We start from the raw sequence: 27,377 nt of genomic DNA on the forward strand, positions 1-27,377 counted from the left end.
CACTCAGGGCCATTGAGCAGTGATGACTTTAAACGAGACTGCCTATATTCTTGTTTCATCAACTTGTGTGTCATAACTTACCTCGTTTTAGAAATTGTTCATACGAAGAGCATGCTCTTGTGTATCGAATCAACTGAGAGATATAAACCCCGTATGCAGGTGATGAAGGTATATTGCTGCATAAGTAAGGGAGGTTGGCGATTGAAAAGTTAAAGTAATCATGTTTACCATAAAGCTTTATTGTGAGATCACCATTAAAGTCTTTTTCTAATAAAATACCCGTGTCAGACTCTGTGGTATCTTTTATTTCAAGCTCACTGGGATATATCGTATCGAATACGAATGGAAATAACCATTGTTAATTGACAATGTGTCGTCGATATATCTAAATGTCGAGTTGAAGGCCACAACAAGCGTTTTCTTCTTTTCACGTTCAAGATCTTGAACATATTCTGCTTCATATGAATACAAAAATAGGTCTGCTAATAACCGGGCGCAATTGGTACCCATGGAAATTCCAATAGATAGTTGGAAGACCTGGTCTCCAAAAACCACATAGATATTGTCAATCAGAAACTCAAGCATCTTTTTAATATTAACTCCAGGGTACTTATGTGTACAATCAGAATGCTTTTTAACAAAATAATTTTGCAAATGACCAATGACAAGGTAAGTAAATTTACGAGTACCATTTTTATTGAAAAAGCAGTTGTCAATGATGGGAATTCCAATAGATAGTTGGAAGACCTGGTCTTCAAAAACCCCATCGATATTATCAATCAGAAACTCAAGCATCTTTTTAATGTTAACTTCAGTACTTGTGTGTACAGTCAGAATGTTTTTTAACAAAATAATTTTGCAAATGACCAATGACAAGGTAAGTAAATTTACGAGTTCCATTTTTATTGAAAAAGCAGCTGTCAATGATATCAAAAAGCCTGGACTTTGTTTTATCGTGGGGAATGGTTGTATATAAAGTTGAAAAGTCGTAAGTTTTTCTGTTGTTGATTTTGGTAAAATTTGTGATTTTCAAATTTTCCAAAAGTTCCTTGGAATTTTTAAGTATCCACATCTGATTTACACCACTTCTCAAATATATTGTTGCACAGTACTTCTGAAGTTCCTCCTTCACTGCTGTAAATATTTTAGTGAGGAGTAAAGAAAGAGGCTTGGAAGAACATTTACTGGAACCCGCTATGTATCTTTGTTTGTAGGGATTTTTATGAAGTTTCGGCATCCAATATAGATATGGTAATTCAAATTCATGTTGGTTGTTGGGAATATTAAAAAATATTCAAAACTGACATATGATTTAGAAGAAATTCCTCCTTAGAAAGGGAGCTATAGGTATATGTTGGATTGCCACTTGTTGAATTAAATCCCAGTTCCTCTAAAATACAAAATAATGAGCCTTACAAACAAAGTCAATGTAAAATAGCAGAATCCTGGTACTTATTTATTCTTACGGACATTCCTATGTCTTATTGATCAGTTTTGGAGCTTTTAAATATGCAGAAAAATTTTTGATTCCAAAATATGAATACAGTCTTCCGCCAACGCTATTACCTTGCTAACTCTGAATAAAGCAGTCTCCCGCGTGGCGCAGTGGTAGAGCGTCTGCTCTAGAGTCGGGGATTAAGGAGTTAATCCTTACGTTGCGGGTTCGAATCCCACTGTGAGACCGGTCCTTCGGATGAGACCGTATAAACCGAGGTCCCGTGTGGACCTGGCACGAAAAAGTGGATGCTGGCACGAAAAAGATCCCTCACTGCTCAATGGCCCCGAGTGCCGAGCATAGGTCAAAATTTGCAGCTCTCCACCGGCAAGTGGTGGCGACTCCATATGAGTGAAAAATTCTCGAGAGGGCCATTAAACAACAAGTAAACAAAAACTAAACAAAGCAAAAAATGCTAGTACAAAGGCTGACTTTAGCAATTTGGATTCATACGAAGAAAATGTGGCAACATAAGCCGTGTACTTTGTAACAGCTGAAGTGTTATGTAGGTCTTCTGATATCAGTTACTACTTCGATCTTTTGTATCCCGCCAACAATTTCCTAACTAAAAGGAATATATATCGGAATAAACCCTCTGTTTACATTTATTGCAAAACATATACCTGTACCTGCCAAGTAAGATTTCACAATAGAAAATGAACAGCTGTTTTCAGACATGTATGCAATGAAATTAATAATATGATCTAGAGGGGCGGCCATACTTGCTCAAATAATGTCTGTGACCAGAAATTGGAAAACGCTTGCAAGCCCTGCTTATAAACTTTGCTTGTATTTACTGAAAGGCTAGCATATCAAGAAGGGAATCTACAGTTGCCTGATAATGTCCCAAAATTGTGTAGGAACTTGACCAGGATATTGTTGTGCCCCAGATGCTAGCTGACAAAACCGCCAACCCTGCAAAAGGTAAATTGTATCTGCCTCATAGCCGTAGGAACCGAGGGGGGGGGGCGGTGGACGTGCCCTCCATAATTTTCCGATATATAGAATACTATAGAAAACTTAGCTACTATTTGCTTGTGCCCCCTCAATAATATCTGATGACCTTTTTTTTGCTTGTCAAGGAAATTTTGAATTTGTGGTAGTGCCCCCAATTGAAAATGTTGGGTTGTCCCCCCACCCATACCCCCTGACATTGCTTCCTACGGACCTGTTCCTTACTATTTATGTTGACAATTGAACAGGAATATGGCGATGCAGTGTGTATAATACTAATGCCCTCAACAAAATCACATCTTTTTTATGTCTTATGAACAAGCGACATGTTATCTACATGAAGCAAAAGTTATCGAGAGCCCAGCTCTTCCCCCAAAATATAGATACCAAATAATATTGGTATAAATTCTACCAAAAGCAATGCCTTCCTTATCTCCGACGACCAATTCTCTTGCTAACCCAAGAAACTCCATTTATCCCGATATAATATCCCACAGTCATGAGCCCTAGAACTATCTGTGTAAAACATCCAGCCAACTGGACGATAGAAAGGAAGAAAAACCATTATATTTAGTCAGGAACTCTACCCATATTTCAAGATCGTCTCTAATGAGATGAAAAGACTTGCGTACACCTACCAGTGCCCCATACATCCTACGACAAACTACCCTGTCAGCAGAAAGGGCTTTCTCTACAAAGGCCGGTGAACCTAAAAGTCATTTCATTTTCTTTTTTGTTACTTTCTCCTTCTCCTAATACAAACTCAGTTTTCTCTAACAATTTAGATGCTTTTTTCTGTGGAACGAAATCTGTTCTAGATAATGAATCAATATCAAATCCTAAAAATGACAACCTAGTACAAGGTCCTTCTGTTTTTCGATAGCCAATGAACAAAAATCATCCTAATGATGCAAAATACCATCTAGTCTTGACCTTTGTTCCAATTATCAGCGTAGAAAAGTTTTTTTTTTAAATAACGAAAATGAGACAGATCAGGAAGACACTTGTCAGTGTAATAAGAATCTTGAAACTTTAAACCTAGAAAACAAAAATCTTGTGGAGCAATGGAAAAAAGCCTAAATGCACTAGAAATATCCATTTTTCCATAAGGGCTCCCTGACCTTTCTGCTGAAGAATATTTAAAGCTTTCTCAAATGATGCATATTTACATGTAACTGACCAATCTCGCTGATCAATGTAATCATTGACACTTTCGCCAAGTGAATATGATAAATTAGTTATCATGTGCCACCCTCCCCGTTTCTTTGGTAATAACCCTACACGATTACAACGTAAATTTGTGATTGGTTAGAAGGAAAAGGACCTAATCAAACAACTTAAAGAATTTCTTTCTCTATTTTCTCTGCACTCTGATCTGAAGCAGACTTCATATTCTTGTATTATACATTTTTTCTACATCCTTGGTATTGTAATGAAAATCCTTTTCTAAAACAATTAACTAATAAATGTGATAAAAGATGAAGGAGTGCATGAGGAGGTTGTTAACTTTTACAAGTGTATTATCCAGGTCCCATTATCTATTGAATAAATTACATGAATCTCTGAAAAAGAATCTGGGAATATAGGCCTGTTGTGGGCTTTTTGGGCAGGGAGATTAGGTTGGGTTCTGACAGTGCTGTGGCCAAAACTACAATTCATTGAAGGAGGAGCCCCATAACATTGTACGTAAAGGTATAAATACTTGCAATGAGGTTTTTTTTTTTTTTACAAATACATTGAAAATTGTATGAATGGCATTTAAACTATTTTTTGTAGGTTGACATTTGATTAACTGGCTGTATAATTGTAGGGATATCGAACGTCCGAGTATCGAATACTAAAAATGGTACTCGGTTACTCGGATGTGTATTTTTTCTTATTTCAAAGTACATATTTTTATCAAAAACATATCAAAAGATAACTTAAATATGTATACGGTAATTAGCTTGTCGTCATCTACACCTGTAAAACACCCGTTATCGCCTGTGGCTGTGTATATACAGTACTTAGTGACCAATCACCTGGTACACAACTGTTCGCACCTGTCGTGGTCCTTAATTTTTGGATGGCTTCAATGATTGTTTTCAGTGAACATCGTTTAAGTATGTCCATTATCTTGAAAACATTTTTTTAATTATTTAGTAAATATACGGCAGCGAAATCGGACATGCATAGAAATGGCGCTACCCACTTCAATAGTGAAGAAAAGTTAAGAAATAACTAAGGATTCAAATAATGTTGAAAGTCAGTTTGCGTAGAAAGTTTAGTGTATACGATGGAAACAACCAACAAATGAAATAATATTGGACTAGCGATCCCAACAACGTTCGTTCCTTCTCTTTAGTTTAATCATCACAAACCTGCGTAACAGCTTGTCCTCCTTTTGTATTGATGAAATAGATCCGAAACAAGAACTGTAAACCATTTGTAATTATTGATGTATTATTTGTGTCTTTTGTGTTTATTTTAAATAAATTTTGTACCAAAAAATCAATTCTGTTGGACTTGATGTTTAAATACATTTATAACTTGATAAAAACAGCTTTGAGATTTAACAGAGCTTAACGGGGCTCAACAAAATTAACATACCTGTATTTACATTTTTACCGAATACCCGGGTACTCGATCGGAAAAACGTCCGAGTAACCGATTATCATAAATTGACCGATTTGACATCTCTATAAAAAGACACACTTTTGCATTCACAGAACCCTAATTCAAGGAAGACTCAATAGTCTTTTTAAGTCAGTCGCCCGCGTGGCGCAGTGGTTAGAGCGTCTGCTCTAGAGTCGCGAAGTAAGGAGTTGATCCTTACGTCGCGGGTTCGAATCCCACTGTGGGACGTGGAGACCGGTCCTTCGGATGAGACCGTATAAACCGAGGTCCCGTGTCGCAGTAGGTGCTGGCACGAAAAAGATCCCTCACTGCTCAATGGCCGTAAGTGCCGAGTATAGGACAAAATTTGCAGCTCTCCACCGGCAAATGGTGGCGTCTCCATATGAGTGAAAAATTCTCGAAAGGGACGTTAAACAACATACAATCAATCAATCAATCTTTTTAAGTCTAAATTTAACATAATTTTCCCTCCAACCTTAGGTGACTCTCTGATGCTTTTCTGATGGCGGCAATGTAATGAAACAAACCCATAACATTTGCTGGGTGTTTGATGCAATAAACTGATGCAAATATCGAAATTGCTTCCTTCCACTGTGAAATATTTTATTTTTTTTCCTTATGTTTGGGTTCGATTTGAAATGAGCCCTCCTGAAATACGACCTGATGTTAAACCTCTGAAGCTGGTTCTTTAATGAACAATTTACTCCATTAACATTAATATTCTATATCATATCTTTTAAATTTTCATTAACATGAGCCTAGGGATGGGTATCGCCAAAAAATTTCGTATCGTGATATATCACGATTTTTTCCAAAAATATCGCGATAAAATCGGGATATTTTTATCAGGAATTTTTACTTCATTATCAAATGAATTTCCATAATTTTTCTTACAAATACACTGCAAAAATATAACTTTACTTTTTTCCATTTTTATCTTATGTAATATAAAGCATGTTTGGATGCCGTAGTTTAACTTTTTTCAACATTTTTTATACTTTCTGTAATTTCTATTTAATAGTTTGAACAAATAAACATGATAAATTAGTAAGTTCTGGAATTAATAATTATGTACCAAATACCGGTATTTTAGTCTCCGTATCACGATACGTATCACGCAGTAAAAAAATCACGATATACCGGTATACCGATAACCCCTACATGAGCCCCTAATGGAGAAACAACACTATGGAAATCATAGACCTTTAGTTGCCATAATTGCTTGTACCTGTTAGAAATGATTGGCTTGTTGACTGCTGGGAATGTTTCAAGATTTGAAGGGGAGGGGTGCTATATACTCCTGACCGTAGAAATATGGATTTGAAACAAAGACAGATACCTTTTCTTCACCTTTTTATTACAGTCGACATTTTGCAAATTCTATGGTCCATGTAAGAACCTTGATAACAAAAACTGTAGTGGGGTTCGTTTATAATATGATAGTGAACACAAACAATATGTTGTCTTGTTGATAAATATTTTCAATATCAGTATTATCACAGCTCTGAAATATATATAAACAATCATAAGTATATTTAATAACAATACATACATGTAGATCACCTGCCATATTGCACGGTCAAATCAAGAGTTATTTCCCTTTAACTGTGCTCCATAGATGAAACATTTAGAGTTATCTTTCTCAATCAATGATTATGTGCAAATCATAAAAAAAATCTGGAATATATGATTATATGCTGAACTCTTCCATAATAATATTTAAAGACAATATTTAAGATATAGATATGTCATACCTGTATGTGTTTTAGATCCATAACTCCAAATATATACAAAACATGTGAAGTTGATTGAACTCTACTCACTGATCTGTATATGAATAATACATAACCATAATACATAACTTTACTGTATTGCACTTTACACTCATTCTCACAAATATAAAATATACTGATATATGAAAATCATTACTTAGAATATTTACATAGTCATAAAATAATCACACAGAGCGAACTTTCATACTTTATATTAAAATATTAACATTGGGAATTATGCAGATAAACAAATATTAAGAGATAATAAAATTAGTAAAAGTAAGCTTACATTCAGTCCTGTCTTGGTCAAACCATATAATTTAGTCAATATGAAAAAAAGAAATGCCAAGATGTCTGCTTCTGACGAGACCAAAATCTCAAACAATAGTGACAAATTAGTTAAAACTAAAGAGAGGGAAATCTGACAATCAATGAAATCCAAGTTGTCCCTGACATCACACAAGATATAAATAGTCAGGACAGGGGTTTAATGAGCACTGTGATGTCATAAATCTATAAATAACTCAAGAAACACAGATTAATGTAAATAACTCCATGTGGATTTATTCATGAAATAAAATGCTTTAAAGAAATAATGACGATCATTTAACTGAATTAATTAAATCTCAAAATACATGAATAATGATTTTAAGTATATGAATGAGATATTATGGAGATAACGAACAGTATTCAAATTCAAAGTCCATTAAAACAATACAAATTGGGAGCAGAGCAAACACGGACCTCCAAAAACATCAGACGTGGGATCAGGTGCCATGGAGGAGTGAGCATCCCCTGTCGACCGGTCACCGCTGTTTGCTCCTTGACATGATCGGTAAATAACGGATAAATCCGTCGACAATTCAGTGTGTAAACAATGGCCTAACAATAAGTATGAAAAATGTCAGTCAGCGTATGACTTAATGATAGATTATATTTGTTGACAAGGTCATTGTATCGACCATAGAACTTACGAATTGATGACTTTAAACGAGACTGTTGATATTCTTGTTTCATCAACTTGTTTATCATTAAATTACCTCGTTCTACATATTGTTCATACGTAGATCATGCTCTTGCCTATCGAATGAACTGAGATATAAAGCCCATATGCGGGTGATAAGGGTATATTGCTGCATAAGTAACGAAAGTTGACGATCAAAAAGTTAAAGTCATCACGTTTATCATTAAGCTTTGTTGTTAGATTGTTGTTAGATTACAATTAAAGTCTTTTTCTAGTAAAATATCCAAATATGAAACAGATGTGTCAGACTCTGTGGTATCTTTTATTTCAAGTTCACTGGGATATAACGTGTCGACATATGAATGGAAATCACTATTGTTAATTGATAATGCGTCGTCGATATATCTAAATGTCGAGTTGAAGGCCAAAGCAAGAGATCTGTTCTTTTCATGTATAAGATTCTAAATAAATTCTGCTTCATATGAATACAAGAATAGGTCTGCTAACAACAGGGCGCAATTGGTACCCATAGGAATTCCAACAGACTGTTGGAAGAGCCACAAAGATATTGTCAATCAGAAAGTCAAGCATCTTTTTAATATCAACTTCAGAGTACTTATGTGTACAATCAGACTGTTTTTTAACAAAATAATTTTGCAAATGACCAATGACAAGGTAAGTAAATTTACGACTTCCATTTTTAGGTCACCTGAGTCACTAACGTGAACTATTGCTATTCGTTTTTGTCTGTCGTCGTGCGACGTCCATCGTGCGTTAACTTTTGAACATTTTTAGCTTCTTCTCCGGCGGCACCAAAACCAAATTAAACCAATTTTGGTATATAGAATTTATGATTGAAGGGGAACAAAAATTGTGAATTTCATGGTCCCTGCCCCCCGCGGTCCTGAGAGGTGCGGCTAAAACCACCAAAATTAATGCAATCTTTAAAAATCTTCTACTTTAGTCCTGGACTTCAAGCAGTCAAACTGTTGGCATGATTGTGATAAGAATTGAGTCCTCTATAAAAAGAATTTCATGGCCCGAGTGTCAGGGGTTCTGGTGTTAGGACGGGGTTTTATTAATTATATATTGAAAGTACGTTCTTTCTTTGAAAATCATCTTCTCTGTATAAAACAAAGTAATTTAACTAAGTACATAATTATGATAAGCAAGATGACCTCTTCCAAAATAGTGAATTTCATGGCCCCTGGGTCAGGGGTTCTGGTGTTAGGGCGGGGCTCTATTGATTATATAGTGAAAGTGCATTCTTTCTTTTTCTCTGCTCCTGAGTATTAAACAAACAAACTTAGTACATAGTTATAATGTGCAAGAAAGCCTCTTCTAAAATTGTGAATTTCATGACTCCTTGGCTAGGGGTTCTGGTGTTAGGGCGGGGCTCTATTGATAATATATAGTGAAAATGAATTTTTTGAAAATCTTCCTTTCTGATCCCGGATATCAAACAAACAAATTAAGTACATAGTTATGATGAGCATGACCGCCTCTTCCAAAAAATTGTGTATTTAATGCCCCCTGGGTCAGGGGTTTGGTTTTAGGGCGGGGTTCTAATGAGGATATGGGTAATGAAAATGCATTTTTTTTTTTCAAAATCTTCTTCTCTGCTCCTGGGTATTAAACAAAGTAACTAAGTACTTAGTTATGATGAGCAAGGATGCCTCTTCCAAAATTGTTAATTTCATTTCTCCTGGGTCAGAGGTTCTAATGTTAGGGCGGGGCTCTATTGATAATATAGGGAAAATGAATTAATTTTTTGAAAAGCTTCCCTGCTCCTGGGTATAAACAAACAAAGTACATAGTTATGTTGAGCAAGACTGCCCCTTCCAAAATTGTGAATTTCATGGCCCCTGGGCCATAGGTTCTGGTGTTAGGGCGTGGCTCTTGAGAATATATAGTGAAATGCATTGGTTCTTTGAAAATCTTCTTCTCTGCTCCTGGGTATTAAACAAAAGTAACTAAGTACATAGTTATGATAAGCAAGGATGTCTCTTCCAAAATTGTTAATTTCATTCCCCTAGGTCAGGTGTTCTGGTGTTAGGACAGGGCTCTATTGATTATATAGTGAAAATGTATTAATTCTTTGAAAATCCTCTCCTTCGCTCCCGGGTATTATTTAAACAAACTAAGTACATGGTTATGATAATAAAGGTTGCCTTTCTAAAATTTTTAAATTAACGGCCCCAAAATCGAGGGTTCTTGTGAAATTGGGGGCTCGATCTATTGACTATGATGTGAAAAATCATATTTTTTAAAGTATCCTCTTCAGCTCCTTGTTATGAAGCAAAGAAACTAAGTATATAGTTATGATGAGCAAGAATGTTTCTTCCAGAATTGTGAGTTTTGTGGCCCGTTGGTCAGATGTTCTGGTGTAAGGGTAGGGTTGTATTAATAATATAGTGAAAAAGCATTAATTCCTTTAAATGATCCTGTCTGCTCAATAATGTTGAGCAGATAAACAAGGTGCATAGTTCTGATGAACGAGGTTGCTCCTTACATAATTTTAAAACTTGGGGACCGACGAGGGTCAGGGGTTCTGATGTTTCTCGGGGAGGGGGATTCTATTAATAATTGATATATGTAGTGAAAATGTGATAATTCTTTGAAAATCTTCAACTAAGTGCATAGTTATGATGATGAGGGCACCTCTTCCAAATTTGTGATTTGTGAATTTCATGACCCTGGGTCATGGGTTCTGGTATTAGGGTAGGGTTATGTTGAATTTATAGTAAAAATGCATTGTTTCTGTGAAATTCTTCTCTGCCTCTTGGCATATCGGAGGCAAACGGAGTGAAAGTTTTAATAGGCATGGGTATTTTTACCAGATTTTTTAACATCTGGACCATTTGGTCAAGTGTTCTGGTCCTGGACAGGGCTCAATTAATTATTTATTCTACTGAGAGAAGTTATTCCCCTTTGACAGTCACTTTTGATAATTAATCGGAGTAAAAAAGTATTTGAAAGGTTAATAGAACAAGAAAATTACGCAATTTTTTTTTTGTATAAGGCCATTTTTAAAAATTTGGTTGGTTGCCCTCTCCAGACCGAATGGCTAAAAATGGCCTGATTCAAAACTTTTTTTAAAACCTCCAGCAAGCAATTATTTTTTTAATGCATTCCAGAAAATAAATTTTGAAAATTCAGCATTGATATTGATATTTTCTGAGAAAAAGAATTTTCCTCCTTCCTACCGACCCAATTTTTTTCATCTTGAATCGGAAGAGGGCAAACAAACATTATTTAAAAGTTGGCCTAATACAAAAAGTACTTTCAAAGTTTTTAATGATCAAGTAGACTTGTACTTAATAGATAAATAAAAATGAGATAAAAATAACTTATCTTATTAAATGTTTTTCAAAGACCAAGGGAGGCCAGTGTGAAAGGTTATAATATAGGGTTAAAAATAGTACAAAAGTACAAATAGTTTGTTATTTTCTGCATGCTGATAGTGATAAAGGGGGAATTAAAACTTAATTGATGAGTTGTTACTGAATACAAGATTAATTATTTTGTTGATACTGATTATCATGTTTCTCTTGCTTTTGGGCAACAAAGCTTCATCTCTCAGATTATTTTATACTCTATGGATCCTCTAAAAGTAGGTCCTTGGGCCTCTTGTTATTGAAAAAAAAACAGCTGTCAATGATGTCAAAAAGCCTGGACTTTAATTTAATATGGGGAATTGTTGTATACAGAGTTGAAAAGATTTTATGCTATTGATTTGGATAAAGTTTTGTGATTTCAGATTTTCTAAAAGTTGTTTGGAATTTTAAGTATCCATGTATAATTTACACCACTTCTCGAATATTTTGTTGCACAGTACTCCTGAAGTTTCTCCTTCACTGCTGTAAATATTTAAGTGAGGAGTAATGAAAGAGACTTACATTAGTAGAACATTTTTCCGTTGCCCGATCACGACAATGAGCCCATGGCGGGTTGAACAGCCGATAGGGGATGCTTATTCCTCCATGACACCTGATCCCACCTCTGATTTTTTAGAGGCCCGTATTTCCTCTGCTCCCAATATGTATTATTTCAAAGGACCTTTGAGCTTGAGTACTGTTCGTTATCTTTACATTTCATCTAAAGATACACAGAATGGTTAAAATAAGAGGACCATTTAATTGATTCCCAATGTGATGCAATATGTAATTTTCAAATTGTAATCAATAACAAAAAAAAAACAACAACACACAAACCGGGATAGGAGCATATTTAATTCAAACTGACAGAACCTGCATTGATAAAAACATTACATGTATCTAGATAAGTTATAAACTTATTGATTCATAAGTTAAACATCTTTATACGATATGAATACGAGGGTTGTCAAAAAAGTTGGAGGCATTCACTTTTTTGAATATTGAGATAACCTTTTACCTTTCTCTATCAACAAGCGTACTTTAGAAGTAATTTATATCTTTCAGATTATTAACGCACATGTTTAAAAAAATAGGAAAGAGTCTATCATATCAAGAAATAATAGAAAACCTGCATGCAACAGATAACATATCGTCTAAAATTATTATATCATGTGTCAGGACGTTATTGAGAAGAGAATACTTAATATCACATCATGCTTTCGCCTATAAATCAGAGAGAGAGAGAGAGAGAGAGAGAGAGAGAGAGAGTTTATTCATATGAAAGAGAAATATTTTTCTTATCATTCACTTCTGTATATTCTGTTATAACAACTTTTCCTGGCGAGTAGAGTCAAAGAGGTTAAGCGAAAAGAAGATTGCTTAATATATTGATATGTCATTTTTTATTCCCTTTAAACATGTGCTGCTTTCAAATGACGTCAATTAATTTGATTTTGAATTTTTTTTATGAATTCCGATTTTACAATTTTTTAACCCTTCCTCGAGATTAAAAGCCAAATGTATCTGTTTAAAAAATACATACAACGTAATAAAAAATTACATTTTTTCTTAGAACTGATTAATATTCAATATCTTCTTGCATGTCCCTCTCTCTCTCTCTCTCTCTCTATATATATATATATATAAGCCTGGAAAGCATACAATTGCTGATGTACATGTCCTAAGATAATTTCCGCACAAAAGGGGAAACAGACTTCAATTTGAAAATATAGCTTCCATTTGCTAAAATATGTAACATATGCGTATCAATGTATGGGTTAGAAGCAATTTTTGACTGTCGAAATCAAAGCACCATATTATAAAATTTGTAAATTGATTAGAGAATTTTTGTAAATGGTACCTTGATTTACATCCAACAGGGTGCAAAAAAATATCAAAGGTAGGAAATTCTTGTGAAAGTTGAAAATCTTCTCTTAAGTGGATTGTTCTAAAATCGATTTTTTTCTTTCGTTAATTCAGTGGTAGGCTACATGAAAGAAGGACTAGATTACATAATACAGAATTATAGTGTTTTCTTTCTTTTTATCTCTTTATCCAGTCATATGGATTGAAATAATTTAACAGGTAACGAATTAATGATGACCAAAATAATAACTGTACAGTATTTATATATGCTAGTATGTATGGGTAAGCATTCACTGTGCCTTACTTTTTATCAACCACGTCATTAACTTTGAACAGAAATACAGTACAATAGCAGTCGTTAGTTACCAATGATGAGTTCATTCAACTTGGAATGGGTCCAGCAGATTCCATGTAAAAAAAAATACCTTGATATTCTGTAGATTTGTTTCTATTAAATCCTACCAAATTTTAGTATGAAGGAAAATCAAGACATTCAAGGAACAATTCTCAATAACACAAATATGTGATACTTAAGTCAAAATCGCAAATCAGAGGGATAAAAAGGCTTACTTTAGCAATGAGATTCAGTAGAAAAGAAAAAGAATTAAAAAAAAAACATTTCTGTGAAAGAAATACAATTATTAATAGTAATATAAACTTTAAAAAACGTCGTCAATGCTTATATTGTGTAAATAAGTTAAATCTATGCCATTGCAGACTTGTATTTTGGTATCTATATATCTCCAAGTAAGAGAGGAATATTTTCTTGATATAATTGAGTTAATGGGTAATCTTTCTTATCCTTCACCTTTGCTGATAATGTGTTATCATATTGACTAGGATCAGAACGGTTATGATCCCTAATATTCTTATTACGTATTTATGAAGTTCAAACACGTGAACCCTTCAAATACCGTAATTCTTTTCAATATTGATAAATTTTAGATTGGTTTGAATTAATAGTATGAATTTTTTCTTCGCTTTTTCAGTAATCTCACAAAACAGATCAAAGACGCATTTAAGAGGATATATCTGACAAAAGGATAAACAATTAAGTTCTGTTCGATTTAATTTGGCATAGTTATGTTTTTAGAATTAATCTTCTACAAATATATACTTAGTAATTTTTTTAATAAGGGTAGTCTGTAAAATTATAGGTTTTGATACCCAAATTAAATTATCAATATACTTAAATATGGGTATTAATAAGATTTTAGCTATAATCCATCCATTGTCAGTATAAACAAAGACAAAGTAAAAAAATGATATGGAAAAACAAAACAAAACGAAAAAAGGGAAACTCGTACAAAAGAAAAACGAAAGGAAAAAAAAAAACTTTATGAGTATACAATGGTAGATGTGTTTTCAAACATTCTTTGTTAGAGCTCAGAATATGAGGACTTTTTTTCTCAAAAATGCTACAGTATTGATCAACATCTTTCACACAAATTGTGAGACCATTATTTTCATCAAAACATCAGAGGTGGGATCAAATGCCGTGGGGGAATTGATTGATTGTATGTTGTTTTACGTCCCATTCGAGATTTTTTCACTCTTACATAGACGCCACCATATATCAATGAAGGGCTTCAAATTTAGACCTTTACTCGGCACTGAGGGCCATTGAGCAGTGAGGGTTCTTTATCGTGCCAACGCCTACCGTGAAATGGGGCATCGGCTTTTAAGGTCTCATCCGAAGGACCGGCATTTTTCACTTCAAAGTACCGAGCGCTTGGAGAAGGAACAGTTGGTATACCTATTTTTTAATCGAGGTCAGTAGCGGCCGTGATTCGAACACACGATATTCAGATCACGGATCGAGCACTCTACCGCCAGGGAGGAGTAAGCATCCCTGTTGTCCAGTCCCACCTTCCGTGTGCTCCTTGTCTTGATCGGGCAAACGGAAAAATCCGTATAGACAAATCAGTGTTTTAAAGCAATATGAGCTGCAACTTTGATGTCGGAAATTTGTTGCAATATTGTAATTAAAACTATTTCAATGACAGAAAAAAAACTTTTATGAACTTCTGTTGTTTATATTTGCGATGGAAGAACTATTTATAAGCTTTGATTGAAACAAAATTACACTATTGTCATCCTGTACAATATTCATTTCTGATATAAATCTATACATTTCATTGTACAGAAACCTTTCTTCTGAAAAAAAAATTAATACTTGATTTCAGTCTAATTGATCATAAAGGTTTAGATTACATACAGATTTATCATTATACATATTTTAACAGCAAAATAAAATTATCAAAAATGCAGCTCATATTGCTTTAATAGTATCTTAACACTTAGTATGAAAAACGTCAGTCAGCACTCGACTTAACGATAGATTGTATTTGCTGACAAGGTCATTGTGTCGACCATAGAAACTTGCGAAATGTTGAATTTAAACGAGACTATTGATATTCTTGTTTCATCAACTTATTTGTCAATAGATTGTTTTGTTTTAGAAATTATTCGTAGGTAGAACATGCTTTTGAATCAAATGGGAGATATAAACCCCATGTGCAGGTCATAAGAGTATAATACTACATAAATAAGGATATTATTTATTTTATGTATTAAATTCTGCTTCATATGAACACAAAAATAGGTCTGCTAATACGGGGCGCAATTAGTACCCATGGAAATTCCAACAGATTGTTGGAAGGTTTGATCTCCAAAAACTACATAGATAATTCAAGCATCTTTTTATTATCAACTTCGGGGTACTTGTATGTATAATCAGAACGTTTTTAACAAAATAAATTTGCAAATGACCAATGACAAGATAAGTAAATTTATGAGTTCTGTTTTTGTTGAAAAGCAGCTATCTATCATATCAAAACGCCTAGGCTTTAATTTGTGGTGGGGGAATGATTCCGAATTTAAGAAAGAAAATCTCACAATTGTTGTACGTTCAATGACAACAGTTGAGAATTTGTATTTATTTGCAATTACCTTCTGGTCACGTGAAAATATTTTTTTCAAGACTCTTTACATAATTGTTTACGTTAAATTTGCTTTCTTTTCTCTCTCTTTTAGTTTGTAGTTTGCTTTTGCTGAGTTTTTTGTTTGCTTGTTTGTTTGTTTATTATTTAAGGAATAAATTTTAACTGATGCGTAAAAACTTCAATAAACTATAGATATAGATTTTCTTTTAAATAAAGTCTCTATATATTTTAAGACAATAGCAATTATCAAATAGATTCAATTTCATATATTATATACAGTCAAAAGACAGGAATGATGTTGAAAAGATAGAGCGAGTGTTTTTTCTTTCTTTCTTTCTTTCTTTCTTTCTTTCTTCTTCTTCTTCTTCTTTTTTTTTTTTTTTTTTTTTTTTTTTTTTTTTTTTTTTTGCTGACGGAGCAGCAGTTGATTCACTTCTAAGATTGACGCATGTAAACGTTGGTAACCTTCAGAACACTTAAACACTTTTTATGATTATGATATACAATATAACAACATACTAATATAAAAGTGATTAAGTCTGTGTAGTTATTTTACTTCTAAAGATATCTCTCAATCAACACTGTGCTCATTTCTAAACATAACTCAATTCCACCATGATAAAAACAAGTTGATAACAACGATGATAAGCTCACATAAGCTATCAGATTTTATTTGGGGATAAAAATATAGCAAATCATATTCATAAAACTAGAGAGGCTGACCTGAGTAGCTGGAAAATTTTCCAAAAGTTTGTCTCAACACACTCTATACATGTTAACTGATCTTGAAAAATATGCAGGAAAAGTTACTTTTCTTTTTCATTGTCTTGGTGGTGCTGGGGCTATGTCAATCTTCGATCAATCGGCGAATGTCGTCAGGACAGTTTCTGGAGCGAATATTGAATGGACGTGGGCGAACTGGACGGAATCCTTGTAAGTATATCACAATTAATTTCTACTTATTTTGTGAAATATGATCAATTGTATCTATATTTTTGGGCGAAAGAGGATGAAATGTAAAATGAAGAATGTATTTGTTATAGACAAGACACTCTTTTAAGAGCAATTATCTAGGTTAATTAGCATATGAAAACTTTTTCCCGTTCCATCAAGAGTGAATAAAATAAGACATTTCTGCTTATTGCAGCAACAGAAACTGATACTTTGAATGGAGATAGACCCATGATGGCCAGAGGAGCAGGCATGTTCAATGCTTTAAACGACAGACAGCAAGGAGTTCTTCCAAACAGAATTACTTCCAGACGCGGAGGAATGTACAATACCAACGGCAGACGACAGCGACCGTGTAAACGAAGATGGTGGAGGAGATGCTAAGAACTCACTCAAACAACACAAGAGGCCTTTCTGACATTTCTCTGTTTTTGAAGTCAGTAGATTTCCTATAATAAATCCTTTTTCTTGAACCTGGTTCATTACTAATGTTTATTTTTTATATGTACTTCCAGTTTATGTGGTGATACATACCGTGTTTAGGAGTCATTGTATTGCAAAAGAGGTGTACATAAAGATCCCATGTTCATTACCCCCATTTAATGTGCCAACTAACGAAATACCTCTGTGAAATGAAAAATAATTCATTTAATGATAAGTAAAAATAATGTGAAATGTAAATTATGTTTTATTTTTCATGACATTAAGTATGATGCAGCGAAATGCTAAATTTCCCTGACATATATAAAGACCCGTTCACACGCGCCTTTTACAAACGATAAGCATATTTTACTTAAACGCAAATTTTGCACCTGTGTGTATTTTAGCGCACGTGCACGAGGAGTAAGCAAGATTTGCAAGTGAGTATTTTTATTCCTAGTGTGCAAAATTTACATCTAGTCAGACTAGGTGCAGTATAAGTAAAACTCCTGGTGAATTTTTCAGTCATGTGAACGCGTAGGAAAATTTACACAAGAATAGAAATATTGAAATTGTCTAGAAAATATAGCATCATTTATTTCATTAAAAACTGCATCTTTTTTTATATTAGAAAGAACAGAGACAATCTGTTGTATTATTTAAGTCCAATTATTATTTCTAGTAGCAACTGAAGAGCAACTACAAAGCCCAAACAAGTGTTTTCAAACACTTTGAAAATACCAACTTCATACTGATTTACATATAGCTTGAGAGTGCATGTGAACGCAGATCGCAAAATTTGCATTTACACACCAAGAGTAAAATTTGCATACATCTAATTAAATGAGCGCATGTGAACGGGGCTTTCTAAGGCTTTTATTTTTCAGATAAATCATAGAAATAGTTTTGTTATAGTTAGTATCTATGTGTAAACATAAATGTAAATAAACAGGACTAAGCCATACTAGATGATAAAAATTTGGGTAAACAACCAGATAACCTTGTAAGATGGATATGTTATAGAAGTTATCTAGATATTGAAAGAGCTAAACCCGTGGTGATCCTGAACAAAAGTTTTACTTCATAGCAGTCGGCAGTTTCAATCCATGTTGACCAACACAATACGTATGTAGATATGCAGAGGAAACTACTTTGTTTTTTGTTGATATCCCTGTTATGTGGACTATGTCTCTCCACCAATCTGTGGACATCATCTGGGCATCACTTAAATCGAGTCGCTCTTCAAAATGCAGGAGAGAGAGTTTGTAAGTGTACCAACCATATTCTTTATTTGTATTTATACATATTTATTTTTGATTTTATACGTTATAGGCCAAAATATTTTGGGAAAAAAATCATGTAGAACGATAGATTCTTCAACGATTTCATAAACAGTATTTTCTTGTGTTTTTCTATGTTCAACTGTAGTAGTTCTGCAAAATGCTTTTAATCCTGAAATAAATCATATGTAGACTGCTTTCAGTGGCAGTGGGGTCGATGAGTCTGAGTGAAGGTGCTATCAAATACGAAACATCCATACTCGGAAGAATGAACAGTTTCAGCCGAAGACGAAGGAGAAGTGTCCGAATAACAACCAAATCCAGACGCGGAGGACTCCACAACACCAATGGCCGACGTCCACGACCGTGTAGACTCAGATGGTGGAGAAGATGTTAAAGCAGAGTTACACTTCAGTCTTAAATCCTCATCAGATGAATGATTTGTGCATCTTTTGTACAGTAAATCTATAGTCACGTTTGGAGGGTTCAATTTTTATATTTTGATATGAACACAGGATAGTATAAATATTTGTCGTAATTTTAATATATGAGTTTTCAAATTCCTTTAGGATTACTCTTTTAAAATGTTGATTCTATCTCTCTCTCACTCTCTCTCTCAAAAGCATTAATTAAAGAATAGTGTATTCATAAGCAGGAAAGCTCGTCAAGACACAGAAATTCTATAGATGATTTAAATTCGGTCGATATTGAAGCATTATTTGAAGAATAATAATAATATCCATGTCAACATACAAGTAAAAATTTAAGTGTTAATGCAGTTTTTACAAATATTGATAAAAAAACGTTCGTCAAAATAAGTGCAAATTTAATTGTGCACTAGTCGTAATATTGATTTCATAAGATACTGGCCCAATTGAAAGATGACTCCGGGTGATTTTCTTATGTTAAAAATTGAGACAGAAGATTAGAAATTTCTACAAAGTGTATTCCTCACGTTTCTGACTTGTATGGTCAAAATTCGCCTGCGGCCAATAAGGATGAGTATTTGAAATAGAATTCTAATTTTTTTTCTTCCGTGTTGGAAAACGAATCACATTCAGAATTCAAAGGCTTCGGGTGTACTTTCAAGGTAAAAAATGACCCGGGGATCATTTTCACAGAAAGTAAAACATCTACTATTTTATTTTAACTTTTTTGTTTCATTTGTAAGTGATTTGTAGCAAGTGAAAAAAGCGTTTGTTATGATGATATATTACAAACCGCTTAGAGAAAGTTCCTAGGGTCTTTCATTTTCCATCATTACGGTTTATCTAAATATATACAAGTGGCCTTAAGTAGATCAGGCGTCTTCATCTGAAATGAGGCACCATACTTAATCAAAGAATATTTAAATAGTGAACACAAATATCAAGGTATCTGGAAAATTGAAATCATCATCAAAAGTGAAAACAATGACGAATCATTATCTCAAGGAAAACGATTCTTTTCGAGGATTTCAAAAGTGAAACAATCAATTCAAAGGTTAAGAAAGAAAGGGGATTTAAGGAATGTTTGGTAACTTCTCCAAATTATTAGAGGTTAGCACTGATAAGCAAAGGAGGGGGGAGGGATAAAGACTCTGTCAAAAGCGTAAATTATTGCATAATGTGAAAATCAACACTACTAATTTTCTTAGTCATTTTATTTCATATTTCAAACACTTTTCGTACAGTTTAACTTTTTGGAAGTAAAGTTTTAGTAAATAGTATTCGAGTTACTGAAATGTAAGAGAGTAATGGTTATGAAACAGATAAATCTGCGCGTTCATGATATAAGACCTAGGTTATGTTACTGAATCAACGATATTTATAACCTGTAACAATAACATTATATAGTATATTTTAACAGTCATAGAAACATTTAAATTTTCAATTACGATATGACGAATTATGTTTCGTAAACCCTCTATAAGGAAGATGTTATTCAACAAACGTAATTATATATATTTTTAAATATATTACTTCTCTTTTGTGCTTATGTGTGTGTGAAAGAGAGAAGAGGAGGGCATTGTAATAACTGGGACAAAATTTTGCAAGCAAGCTAGCTGCTTTAATCGAAGGCGCTCGTAAGATAGAGATTTGAATAGGCACGTCTTGATTTTATCGATGTATATAAATCTTCCTCAATTTAGTGCCGAATATTCTTGTTTTTTAAGATTAAACTATATTGGTTTATGCACATCTTCTGCATTCAGACTACAAGAAATATTTTACTGGTGCACTTGGGTCTTCAGATAAATTGTCGATGCACCCTGCTGATTTTTGTAAAGAATCTGACAAGGCTGACTGTAAATGAAACAAATTTAAAATGTATTAATTGAGCCCAACGTTCCACATGAAATCACTAGAAAATAATTTTATGCGGTTATGTTTTTTTATGGTCTTTTTTTTTCTTTCTATCATAGTATGTGAAATACTTTTCAGTTTAAATTCTAGTAGCTTCATGATTCCTTTCATACAGAGAAACACTTTCTTGGTGTAGTAATTCGATTAAAACATATTCATCACTAGTAATAGCTCTAGTTGCTTTTAAAAACCAAAGTACATTTTTAGAATTGAACATATTTTATTGTAATAAATAAATACAATAGGATTGGGCAAAGTTCTTAAAAAAAAAAAACCCAACAACTTAGAACTAGCATTGCTAGAAATGATATGACACACTTTTCTTGTTTTCTACAATAGCCTGTTTTTTTGTTTTTTTTTTTGGTCATTTTGAAAGAATGGTATGTCGATATTTAATATGTTATTCATAAATAAAGATTTTTAACATTTGACCGATAATATATATGCAACCATGACGTAAAATCCCAGACTCAAGAAGTACAGTTCCGATTAGATATCTAAAATAAAAAGTCATTATCCTGATGTTGAAGAATTTATACTCTGTTCAGAAACATACAAAATTCTTATTCTTCTTAGTAAAGTGTGAAAATCACACAAATAAGTTATTGATTTCTCTCAGCTTACACTAAGAGGACGATTAAAAATTAGCTTAATATAAAAAACATTCAGTTTAATCAAAATGAAATTATCTGAACAGCACACGTGTTTCCTAAGCCACAGGTATTTAAGTGGATTTTAGAGTGCACTATTATTTATTAAGAAATGAAACGTTGGCTTCTATTAAGATTTTGGATTTGTGTTTTGGGTACTGTCCTCTCCTTCCTACCTAATTTTCTTTTAAAAATCTCAAAGAAGACTATAGATTTCATTTAGCAAAGTAAATTGTCGGACAGGACGGCATAGTGGCCAGAAGTTTTGCTAATGGTTAAGTACAAATGGCAGGACTCTTGATATATGTTTATATCTTATGAAGAAATGACTTGTTCACCCTCGTATAGATGTTTACAAGTAATTCCACTAAAATCTTAGCTCTGAAGGATTTTAGAATCAATGTTATTGTAAATGAATGTAATTTATAGAATGAAACTGTAAACTGCATCGTTTAAACTCCACCTGTGTCTGCAAATTATTTTGAAAATGTTTAAAAATATAACTTTTAAAGCAGATTGATAAAAACGAAAACTTTTCAGATAACACAAAATGTTAAGGATATTTTATAGCTTGCCGGTAAATTTCTGACCTTTTTTTTTTGTCACATAGACGTTGAGCAATAGACATTAAGTGTTGAAGCCGTAGAGACGGGTACATTTAGAACTGTGTGTGACAAACATGCCTCTACTTGTTGTAAAGCGAAGACTTGTCTATTCTATGATATAACTTAGCAATAACAAAAAATGCAAATGAACATTTTAAAAAGTTCATTTATTCTGAAAGATTAACATATTAATAATGAATCATCAATTTACTGATATAGTAAAGTAAGTATTTCGAATGCATAATCCATCGTTACATTTCATTAAATTTCATTCAATGGAATGATAAATGCAAGTTTTTAAGAAAAAAGGACAGGGTGGGGTTCTAATTGTAAATTAATAATTAACTGTAAAAATTATAGAGAAAACCAGCAAGAGCTATTTTTAGGAAAGGGGTGGGTGGTTATATTTCCTGTATTGCATACTGGATGCTATAGGTATTCATCGAGGCTTTAAATAAGGTTACCCCATAAAATTAAATAATAAATAGGTTTAATTCCAGCTTGCAACCCGATTTACTTCAATACATGTAAAAGTACAATAACGTAAAATAAAATTGTCTGGTAGCCTACTACCTTTAGCACAAAGCTTTTTAAATTTAGAACACACCCATGTTCATTTACGGAGAAAGTCTTCTCTCGACAGGTTTGTGTACCTTCATGTGGCTCGACGGAAGGAGCCAATTTGTTCCTCTAAGAACAAACAAGTACCGAGAAAAATCTCACGTTTTATCCCCAGGTATGAAATAAACAGCAGTATAGTATTAGTTTGACTGGAATTTGGTTTATGTTAATACATTAATATATATATATAATTTCTGTGTATCAGGTTCTTTGATTTGTCACATAAAGAATGAGGGTATTACAGTGAATATTCCACGTGTTAATACTGATAAGCATTCGATAGCCAAACTATGTCATCATCGCTTTATTGAAGTGTTTGAACTCGTAAATCATATTGCAAACTGATAAGAAATCTCAGATGTATCACCATTCTGAATGCTCTTTTGCGAACTTTGATGATGAAAAGGGAATCAGTTGCAAAATCTTAAACTTGCACCTTAATACCTAGTCTACATCCGGACTTTCCGTCTAGTGCACCCAGTGCCCTCTTTTTAATCAATGGCGAGATTGTAATACTGCAGAATATGCGTGCAATTTGAATGCAATGCAACCGAAGTTTTGATAGTGTATATGGAAAATCTTGATTTGTTTAACATGTACTAGGACGTTCTGGTTCATGAATATTTTTTCCTCAAAATTTCTTTGGAAAGAAAATAAGGAAAAACTCAAACTCACAAACTACCTTAGCTTCTCTATTGTTTTGGGGGATCTATTAGGTATTATACCAATCAGACCCAACAGATTTTGTTTTAAAGACAAAGGAGTTGAAACAATAATTACTATGTGCTACAAACGATTCATCACCCCTAAAAAAAAGAGGGTTATTCCTTAAACAAACCGTTTTGGTCATTAATTTATTTTTAAAATATATTTGTCCAATTAATGTAATTTCCGAATTGCTTATTTTCCATCAAGCCCATCAGCGGATGGAAAAAAGTTACATACAAGGTTATCGCTAAGGAGAAACGAATATAAAAATGGAAATATATTTGCATTTTAAACCAAATTTAAGAAAATGTATCTTTTCCCCTGTTTTATATTCTTTTTAATTTAGCAACTTTATTTGCGTATATAGTAAAATTTGAACAACTAAAGATACCTAGTGTGTCCGGAGTCCTCCTATCTATAATTTCTTTTCTATTGAGAATAGTATTGAGTGTGATTGATGGAAATTATGAACAAAAAAAAATCAAGTTAATCATTCATTTTGCAAAAAGTGATCGACAATTTTTTATTTGGCTTATTTGAAATCAAACGCACCTTGTCCTCTATTGATTTAATTAATTTAAATGTATGTGCTTATGGATATTGCAAGTCATATAATATATATATATTTTAATCACCACGTTTTACAGGAGAGAATACTACTTAAGCATCCCATTTGTTCCTTAACCTTCAAATTGCCATCAAAGGAATTTACGCAGTAAATATAAGTAATATCCTCAAACACAAAAGGATCCAGTCTTGTATTTCACCATTTATCAAGTTAAAATCCACACTTTATATTTCTTACAAATATACATCGACTATATTGCATTGAAATCTTTTAATAAAAAAAAAACTCTACGGTGTGCTTGGATATACATTTAATATCTGAAACATAATCCTCCTACGTGTTCATGTTCTTCTTCACTCTACAACTTTAGTCCTGCTGGATACGTCATTACTGGTGACGTAAATATAGCTAATAATGAGGACAAAAAGGGCCACAATTTATGGAATCTCGATTTTTCAACTTAGTTTTATAGTTTCATAAATAGATTATGTTCTATTCTATCATGGATTCTGGGGAAGATTACGCCAGACGATAGGCCAAACATGAGAAAGAGGACCATGGCACTTTGTCAGAATGGATTAAAAGTTTCGGATGGATGTTGAAATCTCGCATTAAGTAGATGAGGGGTAATATGAAAACCATTTATCCTTCTGTCTTCATTAATTCAGAAGTGAAAAATGATAGATTACACGATCAATGTAGACTGGTCCCACCTGAATGATTAAGTAGATAACAACATTGTCTTTGTATGTAAGATTCATTATTCTAATTGTATTTTAGAGGAATATGGATTTAATTCTGCAAGTGGTAAAGGTTCAAGTGGTAATCAAACTTATAGTTCCCTAAGGAGGAAGTTCTTTAAAATAATATGTCAGTTTAAATATATTTTCAATATTCCCAACAATCAAATTGAATGGGAATTACCATACATGAAAATCATTACATAGATACACAGCAAGTTCCAGTAAATGTTCTAACAAACCTCTTTCTTTACTCATCACTAAAATACAGCAGTGAAGGAGAAATAATTTTATTATTCAGAGGTGGTTACACGCTTTTTCAAAAAAATAAAAATGGAACTCGTAAATTTACTTACAATATCATTGGTCATTAGCATTATTTTTTTTGTTAAAAAAACATTTTGATTGTACACATAAGTACTCCAAAGTTGGTATTAAAAAGATGTTTGAATTTCTGATTAACAATATCTGAGTAATTTTTGGAGATCAACTCTTTCAACAATCTGTCGGAATTTTTATGGGTACTAACTGCAACCCGTTATTAGCAGACCTTTTATTATATTCATATGAAGCAAAGAACTTCCTTCACTTTCTGAAGCAGAATTTATTCAAAAACTTCTACATGAAAAGAAGAAGTCTCTTGATGTGGCCTTTAATTCAACATTTAGATATATCGACGACATTTTATCAATTAACACATATTCATTTTCATTCCTACGTTGATTCGATCGACATATCCCTTTGAACTCGAATTAAAAGATGCCACGAAGTCTAACACATCTATTTCACATTTGGGTATTTCATTAGAAAAAGACGTTTATAATAACCTTACAACAAAAATTCATGATAAACGTGATGACTTCAACTTTCTATCGTCAACTTCCCTTTTTTATGTAGCAATATACCCTTATCACCTGCACATGGAGTTAATGTCTCCCAGCTGATTCGATACGCAAGAACATGTTCTACGTTCCAAAACGAGAGAAGCGATTGACGAATCAATCTACGGTCTCTTTTTAAGTCAATGTTTCGTAAATTCTACGGTGATACAACCAAATAAAATCTACCGTTAAGTTGAATTGACTGAAGTTTTTTCATACAAATTGTTAGGCCATTATTTTTATATACTAAATTTTCTAAGAATTTTTCCGTTTAATTGATTATGACAAGGAGCACACGGCGGTTGTGACCGGTCGACAGGGGATGTTTACTCTTCCACGGTACCTTATCCCAGCTCTGAAGATTTTAGAGGTCTGTGTTTGCTCTACTCCAATTTTGTATAGTTTCAATGGACTTTTTAGCTTGATAATTGTTCGTTTCTTTATATTTTATTTATAATTTAGATTGATTTCAACGTTATTATAAAGCATACATATGGACAAAGTTACAATGACCATAATGACTCTGTTGTTAATTGTATTTTTCTATCTATGGTGGCCGTCTGGTAATCGTATAATGCGTTTTAATGCGGATTATAAACTTGTACAGCAATTGGCTGTCTTATTTACGAGTAATATCGTGCTGTTTTGACAGTACTCTTTTTTTTTTTTAAATCTAAAATACTATTTAAATTCACCTACGTAAGTCAAATATAATCCATATATACATATTTTCAGTAGGGATGGCAACGAATATTCGAACATTCGAATATTCATTCGATGAGTTGATATTCGAATATGAATTTAAGATTCGAATATTCCGTGTTTTTCAGATTTCATAAAAAGAAGTACTGTGATTAATAAATTTTGATTAGAACAGTGCTGGAATTATCCCTGTTTAATTTACTAGCGATCAATTTCGATCGCCTGGTTTCTTTCACTACTTTCTTAGCTTATAAATCTACTAAATAACATGTATGTTGTTTTTAGTAAGGTGTTAAAGAATTGTACAATAATGCTTTATGTATAATACAAAACGTACTTTCAAAGTTTTTATTAGTTAGATACGATCGGATCTAGAATCGAGGACAACAAATGAAATCTAAGAATGTCTAAAAGGCGTGAAGAGTATACTTATCAAATTAAGATTAATTGATCATTGAATGAATGTCCGATAGAAATAATCTGTAATTAATATTGTAAAGGGCTTAATTTCAGAATAAATGTGCAAATTACTTGATTATCTCGGGTTGTAGATAATCCTGAACTTTATATTCATTATCGGGATATTAGTTAATTACCTAGGAAAATTGTCTATGAAAATATTTGTTTACATTGTATCAAAGATTATAATCATATCTCTTATCAGGCAAATAATTGTAATTCATTACACGTACTGAAATCTGAACAGTATACCGTTACGACTATCTTGCCTTTTGTAAGACGACTGGTTCCTCAGTTGGAGCTACTATAAATACACGTTTCATTTGTTAAAATTATACTTTTCTACATTTAAATCACTTATTTATTTCAAACATTGACAAATATCAAATGGAATTTCTTATTGTACACCTACAAAAGTCTTCATACAATTTTACTTTCAATATAAGTATACCTACGCT

At 33.0% G+C, this 27,377-nt stretch overlaps 1 protein-coding gene and 1 long non-coding RNA gene across 2 annotated transcripts; one reads left to right on the forward strand and one right to left on the reverse strand.

The window, feature by feature from the left end:
• Positions 1 to 6,470: 6,470 nt before the first annotated feature.
• Positions 6,471 to 7,210, reverse strand: LOC133183192 (uncharacterized). The gene is made up of 3 exons (XR_009720603.1): positions 7,127 to 7,210; positions 6,820 to 6,892; positions 6,471 to 6,569 (listed from the first exon to the last, which is right to left on the reverse strand). It is a non-coding gene; the product is annotated as an uncharacterized LOC133183192 (long non-coding RNA).
• A 9,486-nt stretch (positions 7,211 to 16,696) lies between these two features.
• Positions 16,697 to 17,413, forward strand: LOC133183193 (uncharacterized). The gene is made up of 2 exons (XM_061318143.1): positions 16,697 to 16,922; positions 17,137 to 17,413. Exons 1-2 carry the CDS (start codon positions 16,784 to 16,786, stop codon positions 17,322 to 17,324), a joined length of 327 nt encoding a protein of 108 aa, XP_061174127.1. The 5' UTR covers positions 16,697 to 16,783; the 3' UTR covers positions 17,325 to 17,413.
• Positions 17,414 to 27,377: the final 9,964 nt, after the last annotated feature.

Source organism: Saccostrea echinata, unplaced genomic scaffold (genome assembly GCF_033153115.1).
Source record: "Saccostrea echinata isolate AGI-Se365-2 ecotype Australia unplaced genomic scaffold, CSIRO_AGI_Sech_v1 ptg000009l, whole genome shotgun sequence".
Classification (NCBI taxonomy): Eukaryota; Metazoa; Mollusca; class Bivalvia; order Ostreida; family Ostreidae; genus Saccostrea; species Saccostrea echinata.

Bases quoted from the DNA above. Each gene is read 5' to 3' on its own strand.
- LOC133183193 (XM_061318143.1), top strand. From the start codon at position 16,784: ATGCAGGAAAAGTTACTTTTCTTTTTCATTGTCTTGGTGGTGCTGGGG. The intron at 16,923-17,136 runs GTAAGTATATCA...TGCTTATTGCAG, and splicing joins GCGAACTGGACGGAATCCTT to CAACAGAAACTGATACTTTG.